A 9,809-nucleotide genomic window follows, 5' to 3' on the forward strand; every position below is an offset into this window, starting at 1 on the left:
CCTCGTCGCGTCCCTGTCACCCCCCGCCGTGTCCCTGTCACCCCCCACCCTGTCCCTGTCACCCCTCGTCGCGTCCCTGTCACCCCCACCCACGTCCCTGTCACCCCCCGCCGTGTCCCTGTCACCCCCCGCCCTGTCCCTGTCACCCCTCGTCGCGTCCCTGTCACCCCTCGTCGTGTCCCTGTCACCCCCCACCCTGTCCCTGTCACCCCCACCCACGTCCCTGTCACCCCTCGTCGCGTCCCTGTCACCCCCCACCCTGTCCCTGTCACCCCTCGTCGCGTCCCTGTCACCCCCCGCCGTGTCCCTGTCACCCCCCACCCACGTCCCTGTCACCCCCCGCCGTGTCCCTGTCACCCCCCGCCCTGTCCCTGTCACCCCCCGCCGTGTCCCTGTCAACCCCCCGCCGTGTCCCTGTCACCCCTCGTCGTGTCCCTGTCACCCCCACCCACGTCCCTGTCACCCCCCGCCGTGTCCCTGTCACCCCCCGCCCTGTCCCTGTCACCCCCCGCCGTGTCCCTGTCACCCCTCGTCGCGTCCCTGTCACCCCCACCCACGTCCCTGTCACCCCCCGCCGTGTCCCTGTCACCCCCCACCCTGTCCCTGTCACCCCTCGTCGCGTCCCTGTCACCCCCACCCACGTCCCTGTCACCCCCCCGCCGTGTCCCTGTCACCCCCCACCCACGTCCCTGTCACCCCCCGCCGTGTCCCTGTCACCCCCCCCATCCCGGTGTCCCCTGCGCCCGCCCCTTGGGATGGCACCGACACCGTTTGGGGTCCCAGCCCCTCAATTTTGGGGGTCCCACTCCCCTATTTTGGGGGTCCCGCCCCCTCAATTTCGGGGGTTCCAGCCCCCAATTTTGGGGTCCCAGCCCCTCAATTTTGGGGGCCTCATTCCCCAATTTTTGGGTCCCACTCCCCTATTTTGGAGCCCACTCCCCTATTTTTGGGTCCCACTCCCCAATTCTGGGGGCCTCATTCCCCAATTTTTGGGTCCCACTCCCCAATTTTGGGGGCCTCATTCCCCAATTTTTGGGTCCCACTCCCCAATTTTGGGGTCCTACCGCCCCTATTTTGGCATCCCAGGCCCCCAATTTGGGGGGTCCCACTCCCCTATTTGGGTGTCCCAACCCCCCAATTTCGGGGGTTCCAGCCCCCAATTTTGGGGGTCCCACTCCCCTATTTGGGGGTCCCAGCCCCTCAATTTTGGGGGCCTCACTCCCCAATTTTGGGGTCCCACTCCCCTATTTTGGGGTCCCACCGCCCCTATTTTGGGGGCCTCACTCCTCTATTTCGGCATCCCAGGCCCCCAATTTTGGGGGTCCCACTCCCCAATTCTGGGGTCCCAGTCCCTCAATTTTGGGGTCCCACTCGGTTATTTTGGGGGTTCCACCCCCGCAATTCTGGGGGTCCCACTCCCCTATTTGGGGGTCCCAGCCCCTCAATTTTGGGGGCCTCACTCCCCAATTTTTGGGTCCCACTCCCCTATTTTGGGGGTCCCGCCCCCTCAATTTCGGGGGTTCCAGCCCCCAATTTTGGGGTCCCAGCCCCTCCATTTTGGGGGCCTCATTCCCCAATTTTTGGGTCCCACTCCCCTATTTTGGAGCCCACTCCCCTATTTTTGGGTCCCACTCCCCAATTCTGGGGGCCTCATTCCCCAATTTTTGGGTCCCACTCCCCAATTTTGGGGGCCTCATTCCCCAATTTTTGGGTCCCACTCCCCAATTTTGGGGTCCTACCGCCCCTATTTTGGCATCCCAGGCCCCCAATTTGGGGGGTCCCACTCCCCTATTTGGGCGTCCCAACCCCCCAATTTCGGGGGTTCCAGCCCCCAATTTTGGGGGTCCCACTCCCCTATTTGGGGGTCCCAGCCCCTCAATTTTGGGGGCCTCACTCCCCAATTTTGGGGTCCCACCGCCCCTATTTTGGGGGCCTCACTCCTCTATTTTGGCATCCCAGGCCCCCAATTTTGGGGGTCCCACTCCCCAATTCTGGGGTCCCAGTCCCTCAATTTTGGGGTCCCACTCGGTTATTTTGGGGGTTCCACCCCCGCAATTCTGGGGGTCCCACTCCCCTATTTTGGGGGTCCCACCCCCTCAATTTCGGGGGTTCCAGCCCCCAATTTTGGGGTCCCAGCCCCTCAATTTTGGGGGCCTCATTCCCCAATTTTTGGGTCCCACTCCCCTATTTTGGGGGTCCCGCCCCCTCAATTTCGGGGGTCCCAGCCCCTCAATTTTGGGGGCCTCACTCCCCAATTTTTGGGTCCCACTCCCCTATTTTGGAGCCCACTCCCCTATTTTTGGGTCCCACTCCCCAATTCTGGGGGCCTCACTCCTCTATTTTGGGGTCCCATCGCCCCTATTTTGGGGCCCTCAATCCTCTATTTCGGCATCCCAGGCCCCCAATTTTGGGGGTCCCACTCCCCAATTCTGGGGTCCCAGTCCCTCAATTTTGGGGTCCCACTCGGTTATTTTGGGGGTTCCACCCCCGCAATTCTGGGGGTCCCACTCCCCTATTTGGGGGTCCCAGCCCCTCAATTTTGGGGGCCTCACTCCCCAATTTTTGGGTCCCACTCCCCTATTTTGGGGGTCCCAGCCCCTCAATTTCGGGGGTTCCAGCCCCCAATTTTGGGGTCCCAGCCCCTCAATTTTGGGGGCCTCATTCCCCAATTTTTGGGTCCCACTCCCCAATTTTGGGGTCCTACCGCCCCTATTTTGGCATCCCAGGCCCCCAATTTGGGGGGTCCCACTCCCCTATTTGGGGGTCCCAGCCCCTCAATTTTGGGGTCCCACTCCCCTATTTTGGGGTCCCAGCCCCTCAATTTTGGGGGCCCCACTCCCCTATTTTGGGGTCCCACTCCCCTATTTTGGGGGCCTCACTCCTCTATTTTGGGGTCCCACTCCCCTATTTTGGGGGTCCCACTCCCCTATTTTGGGGTCCCACTCCCCTATTTTGGGGTCCCAGCCCCTCAATTTTGGGGGCCCCACTCCCCTATTCGGGGGTCCCACCCACCCCCTCAATTTCGGGGGTCCCACTCCCCTATTTTGGGGTCCCACTCCCCTATTTTGGGGGTCCCACTCCCCTATTTTGGGGTCCCCCCACTCCCACACTTCAGGGTTTCACCCCATCCATTTTAGGATTGTCCCTTCCCAATTTGGGGACCCCTTCCCCAATTCAGGGTCCCTCAGCTCCCACATTTTGGGGTCCCCCCACTCCCATTTTTGGGGTCTCCCCACTCTCAAATTTTGGGGTCCCCCTCCCCAATTCAGGGTCCCCCCAGCTCCCACATTTTGGGGTCCCCCCACTCCCATTTTTGGGGTCCCCCTCCCCAATTCGGGGTCCCCCACCTCCCACATTTTGGGGTCCCCCCACTCAGATTTTGGGGTCCCCCTCCCCAATTTAGGGACCCCCCACTCCCATCTTTGGGGTCCCCCTCCCCAATTTGGGGACCCCCCCACTCCCATTTTTGAGCCCCCCCTCCCCAATTCGGGATCCCCCCACTCTCAAATTTTGGGGTCCCCCTCCCCTAACTCAGCATCCCCCAGCTCCCACATTTTGGGGTCCCCCTCCCCAATTCGGGGTCCCCCAGCTCCCACATTTTGGGGTCCCCCCACTCCCATTTTTGGGGTCCCCCTCCCCAATTCGGGGTCCCCCAGCTCCCACATTTTGGGCTCTCCCCACTCTCAGATTTTGGGTCCCCCCTTGACACTCCACCCCCATTTTGGGGTCCCCCCACTCACATTTTGGGGTCCCCCCATTTCACCCTCCCTCACCCACCCCAAACCCTTCCCCCCCCCCCCTCCTTTCCCCACACAAACCAACCCCCGCGAATTGTCCCAAATTCCCATTTATTTCCCCAAAACCCACCCGGAAGGACCCCAAATCCCTTTGGGAATGTGAGGGGGGGGTGTCAGGACACCAAGACCCCCGCGGAGCCCCCCTTGGGACCCCCCTCGGGGGCGTCGCGGGGGGAGGGGGCGGCTTTGGGGTCGTCCTCGCCCACCAGGCGGATGTTGTGGCGCTCCCGGAATTCCGTCAGCTCGCGGCCCTTGGCCTGGAGCTGCTGCGCCAGAGCCTCGATGAGCTTGGAAATCTGGGGGGAAAAAAGGGGAAATTGGGAAAAACGGAGCTGGGTCAGCTTGGGAATGGGGGAAAATGGGGGGAAATGGGGGAAATGGGGAAAAACGGGGCTAGGTCAGCTTGGGAATGGGGGAAAAATGGGGGAAAAATGGGGGAAAAATGGGGGAAAAATGGGGGAAAAATGGGGGAAAAATGGGGGAAAAATGGGGGAAAAATGGGGGAAAAATGGGGGAAAAATGGGGGAAAAATGGGGGGAAATGGGGGAAAATGGGGGGAAATGGGGGAAAAATGGGGGGAAAATGGGGGAAAAATGGGGGAAAAAGGGGCTCGATGAGCTTGGAGATCTGGGGAGAAAAAAGGGGAAAATTGGGAAAAACGGGGCTGGGCCAGCTTGGGAATGGGGGAAATGGGGGAAAAAGGGGGAAATGGGGGATTCCAGTGGATTTTTAGGGGATCCCGGTGTGTTTTGGGATCTCCCAGTGCGTTTTGAGGATCTCCCAGTGCATTTTTTGGGGATCCCGGTGCATTTTTAAGGGATCCCAGTGCATTTTTAAGGGATCCTGGTGCATTTTTAGGGGATCCCAGTGCATTTTTAAGGGATCCCAGTGCATTTTTAGGATCTCCCAGTGCATTTTTAGAGCATCCCAGTGCATTTTTAGAGGATCCCAGTGCATTTTTAAGGGATCCCAGTGCATTTTTAAGGGATCCCAGTGCATTCTGTGATCTCCCAGTGGCATTTGGGATCCCCCAGTGGCATTTGGGACCCCCCAGCAGCCCAGACCTGCTCCTTGTTGCTCTCCAGTGCGGGCAGCACCTCCTTGACCGTCCTCTCCACCAGCACCCCCCCGACCATGCGGAAGCACTTCCGGGTGGGATCCACTTCCCGCAGCGTCTCGATCACCAGGCTGGGAAAAGCGGCATCAGGATCCCCCAAATCCACCCCAAATCCATCCCAAACCAACCCCAAATCCACCCCAAATCCATCCCAAATCCATCCCAAACCAACCCCAAATCCACCCCAAATCCATCCCAAACCAACCCCAAATCCACCCCAAATCCATCCCAAATCCATCCCAAACCAACCCCAAATCCACCCCAAATCCATCCCAAACCAACCCCAAATCCACCCCAAATCCACCCCAAATCCATCCCAAATCCATCCCAAACCAACCCCAAATCCACCCCAAATCCATCCCAAACCAACCCCAAACCAACCCCAAATCCACCCCAAATCCATCCCAAACCAACCCCAAATCCACCCCAAATCCACCCCAAATCCACCCCAAATCCATCCCAAATCCATCCCAAACCAACCCCAAATCCACCCCAAATCCATCCCAAACCAACCCCAAACCAACCCCAAATCCACCCCAAATCCACCCCAAATCCATCCCAAATCCATCCCAAACCAACCCCAAATCCACCCCAAATCCATCCCAAATCCATCCCAAACCAACCCCAAATCCACCCCAAATCCCCCCAAACCCACCCAAATCCATCCCAAACCCTCCCCAAATCCCCCCAAACCCACCCCAAATCCTCACCAAATCAACCCCAAATCCTGCCCAAATCCACCCCAAATCCCCCCAAATCCTGCCCAAATCCACCCCAAATCCACCCCAAATCTCCCCAAATCCTGCCCAAATCCACCCCAAATCCACCCCCTTCCCCAAACCCACCCCAAACCCACCCCAAATCCACCCCAAATCCACCCCAAATCCCCCCAAATCCATCCCAAACCCACCCTAAATCCTCCCCAAATCCCCCAAACCCACCCCAAATCCATTGCAAATCCTCACCAAATCCCCCCAAATCCTGCCCAAATCCACCCCAAACCCTCCCCAAATCCACCCTAAATCCTCCAAATCCACCCCAAACCCCACCCCAAATCCCCCCAAATCCACCCCAAACCCTCCCCAAATCCACCCCAAATCCACCCCAAACCCTCCCCAAATCCACCCCAAATCCACCCCAAATCCACCCCAAACCCTCCCTAAACCCACCCCAAATCCTCCCCAAACCCCTTTAAATCCCCCAAATCCTCTCCCGTCCCCCCAAATCCCCCCCAAACCCTCCCCAAACCCTCCCAATTCACCCCAAATCCCCCCAGTCCCACCTGTGCTCGTTGAGCTCCAGCTCCAGCTCGGCCGCTTTGGAGGCCAAACCGCGCTGGTCCTGCCGGAGCCGATTGAAGCGGGACACGACCTGCGGGACGGGATGGGCTACCAGACAAGGGATGGGGCTACCAGAGAAGGGATTGGGCTACCAGAACTGGGATGGGGCTACCACAGAAGGGATGAGGCTACCAGAACTGGGATGGGGCTACCAGAGCCAGGATGGGGCTGGGAAACTCGGGGATGGGCTACCAGAGCCGGGATGGGGCTGGGAAACTCGGGGATGGGCTACCAGAGCCGGGATGGGGCTGGGAAACTCGGGGATGGGCTACCAGAGCCGGGATGGGGCTGGGAAACTCGGGGATGGGCTACCAGAGCCGGGATGGGGCTACCAGAACTGGGATGGGGCTACCAGAGCCAGGATGGGGCTGGGAAACTCGGGGATGGGCTACCAGAGCCGGGATGGGGCTGGGAAACTCGGGGATGGGCTACCAGAGCCGGGATGGGGCTGGGAAACTCGGGGATGGGCTACCAGAGCCGGGATGGGGCTACCAGAACTGGGATGGGGCTGCCAAAGGCGGGATGGGGCTGGGAAACTCAAGGATGGGCTACCAGAGAAGGGATTGGGCTTCTAGAGCCGGGATGGGGCTACCGGAGAAGGGATGGGGCTGGGAAACTCGGGGATGGGCTACCAGAGAAGGGATTGGGCTACCAGAACTGGGATGGGGCTACCAGAGAAGGGATGAGGCTACCAGAACTGGGATGGGGCTACCAGAGCCGGGATGGGGCTGGGAAACTCGGGGATGGGCTACCAGAGCCGGGATGGGGCTACCAGAGCCGGGATGGGGCTACCACAGCCGGGATGGGGCTACCGGAGAAGGGATGGGGCTGGGAAACTCGGGGATGGGCTACCAGAGAAGGGATTGGGCTACCACAGCCGGGATGGGGCTGGGAAACTCGAGGATGGGCTACCAGAGCCGGGATGGGGCTACCAGAGCCGGGACGGGGCTGGGAAACTCGGGGATGGGCTACCAGAGAAGGGATTGGGCTTCTAGAGCCGGGATGGGGCTGGGAAACTTGGGGATGGGCTAGCAGAGCCGGGATGGGACTAGCAGAGCCAGGATGGGGCTAGCAGAGCCAGGATGGGGCTGGGAAACTCGAGGATGGGCTACCAGAGCCAGGATGGGCTACCAGAGCTGATATGGGGCTACCAGAGCCGGCATGGGGCTGGGAAACTCAAGGATGGGCTGCCAGAGAAGGGATTGGGCTACCAGAGAAGGGATGGGGCTACCAGAGCCGGGATGGGGCTACCGGAGCTGGGATGGGGCTGGGAAACTCAGGGATGGGCTACCAGAGAAGGGATGGGGCTAGCAGAGCCAGGATGGGGCTAGCAGAGCCAGGATGGGGCTGGAAAACTCGAGGATGGGCTACCAGAGCTGGGATGGGCTACCAGAGCCGGGATGGGACTGGGAAACTTGAGGATGGGCTACCAGAGAAGGAATTGGGCTACCAGAACTGGGATGGGGCTGCCAAAGGCGGGATGGGGCTGGGAAACTCAAGGATGGGCTACCAGAGAAGGGATGGGGCTACCACAGCCGGGATGGGGCTACCACAGCCGGGATGGGGCTACCACAGCCGGGACGGGGCTGGGAAACTCGGGGATGGGCTACCAGAGAAGGGATTGGGCTTCTAGAGCCGGGATGGGGCTGGGAAACTTGGGGATGGGCTAGCAGAGCCGGGATGGGGCTGGGAAACTCGAGGATGGGCTACCAGAGAAGGGATTGGGCTTCTAGAGCCGGGATGGGGCTGGGAAACTTGGGGATGGGCTAGCAGAGCCGGGATGGGGCTAGCAGAGCCAGGATGGGGCTAGCAGAGCCAGGATGGGGCTGGGAAACTCGAGGATGGGCTACCAGAGCCGGGATGGGACTGGGAAACTCGGGGATGGGCTACCAGAGCCGGGATGGGGCTGGGAAACTCAAGGATGGGCTAGCAGAGCCGGGATGGGGCTACCGGAGAAGGGATAGGGCTACCAGAGCCGGGATGGGGCTGGGAAACTCGAGGATGGGCTACCAGAGCCGGGATGGGGCTGGGAAACTCGGGGATGGGCTAGCGGAGCCGGGATGGGGCTAGCAGAGCCAGGATCGGGCTACCAGAGCCAGGATGGGGCTGGGAAACTCGGGGATGGGCTACCAGAGCTGGGATGGGGCTGGGAAACTCGGGGATGGGCTAGCAGAGCCGGGATGGGACTGGGAAACTCGGGGATGGGCTAGCAGAGCCGGGATGGGGCTGGGAAACTCGGGGATGGGCTAGCAGAGCCGGGATGGGGCTGGGAAACTCGGGGATGGGCTAGCAGAGCCGGGATGGGGCTAGCAGAGCACTGAGGGCACAGCGAGACCCTCAGGGATGAGGGGGAAGCCTCGAGGGACAGAATCCCCTCAACCCCACCCCAGGATCCCCCTTCGCCATCCCAGAGAGCCGATCCCCCTCTCTCCCGATATCAGGGACCCCTCCCCGTTATCAGGGACCCCTCCCCATAATCACAGACCCTTCCCCACCCCACAGACCCCTCCCCACCCCACAGACCCCTCCCCACCCCACAGACCCCTCCCCGTTATCACAAATCCCTTCCCGTTATCACAATCCCCTTCCCCGCCCCACAGACCCCTCCCCGCCCCACAGACCCCTTCCCCGCCCCACAGACCCCTCCCCACCCCACAGACCCCTCCCCGGCCCCACAGACCCCTTCCCCGCCCCACAGACCCCTCCCCGCCCCACAGACCCCTCCCCGGCCCCACAGACCCCTCCCCACCCCACAGACCCCTCCCCGGCCCCACAGACCCCTCCCCACCCCACAGACCCCTCCCCACCCCACAGACCCTTCCCCACCCCACAGACCCCTCCCAGCCCCACAGACCCCTCCCCATTATCACAGACCCCTCCCCACCCCACAGACCCTTCCCGGCCCCACAGACCCCTCCCCACCCCACAGACCCCTCCCCGGCCCCACAGACCCTTCCCCACCCCACAGACCCCTCCCCACCCCACAGACCCCTCCCCGTTATCATAAATCCCTTCCCGTTATCACAATCCCCTTCCCCGCCCCACAGACCCCTTCCCGGCCCCACAGACCCCTCCCCACCCCACAGACCCCTCCCCATCCCACAGACCCCTCCCCGGCCCCACAGACCCCTCCCCGGCCCCACAGACCCCTCCCCACCCCATAGACCCCTCCCCACCCCCACAGAGCCTTCCCCACCCCACAGACCCCTCCCGGCCCCACAGACCCTTCTCCGCCCCACAGACCCCTCCCCGGCCCCACAGACCCTTCCCCATTATCACAGACCCCTCCCCGGTCCCACAGACCCCTCCCCACCCCACAGCCCCTCCCTCATCCCCCACCTTCCCCTCACGCCCAGACCCAAGCCCCCTCTCCAATTCCCCCCCACAACCCCAACCCCTCCAGCACCTCCCGGGGACCCCTCCCCATTCCAAACCCCTTCCCCAACTCCCTTTTCCCCCCTGACCTGCTCGGCGCTCAGCCCCTTCCCCGCCGGGGCCGCCCCTCGCCCCTTCCCCGGCTCCGCCATCTTTTCCCGCCCCGTCCCGCCTTTTCCG

The 9,809-nt window shown here is 61.9% G+C and overlaps 1 protein-coding gene across 1 annotated transcript; it reads right to left on the reverse strand.

Annotated features, from left to right (window-relative positions):
- Positions 1–3,829: 3,829 nt before the first annotated feature.
- Positions 3,830–9,809, reverse strand: PFDN2 (prefoldin subunit 2). Its single transcript, XM_032093309.1, has 4 exons — positions 9,719–9,809; positions 6,197–6,285; positions 4,862–4,985; positions 3,830–4,093 (listed from the first exon to the last, which is right to left on the reverse strand). Exons 1-4 carry the CDS (start codon positions 9,779–9,781, stop codon positions 3,911–3,913), a joined length of 459 nt encoding a protein of 152 aa, XP_031949200.1. The 5' UTR covers positions 9,782–9,809; the 3' UTR covers positions 3,830–3,910.

The sequence above is a fragment of the Corvus moneduloides genome, chromosome 29 (assembly GCF_009650955.1).
Source record: "Corvus moneduloides isolate bCorMon1 chromosome 29, bCorMon1.pri, whole genome shotgun sequence".
In the NCBI taxonomy this organism is placed as follows: Eukaryota; Metazoa; Chordata; class Aves; order Passeriformes; family Corvidae; genus Corvus; species Corvus moneduloides.

What these genes read in the sequence shown, in the direction of transcription:
- PFDN2 (XM_032093309.1), bottom strand. Translation starts at nt 9,781, where the DNA reads ATGGCGGAGCCGGGGAAGGGGCGAGGGGCGGCCCCGGCGGGGAAGGGG. An exon ending in AGGGGCTGAGCGCCGAGCAG is followed by an intron (nt 6,286 to 9,718) that starts GTCAGGGGGGAA and finishes CCCGTCCCGCAG; the next exon opens with GTCGTGTCCCGCTTCAATCG. An exon ending in TGGAGAGCAACAAGGAGCAG is followed by an intron (nt 4,094 to 4,861) that starts GTCTGGGCTGCT and finishes TTTTCCCCCCAG; the next exon opens with ATTTCCAAGCTCATCGAGGC.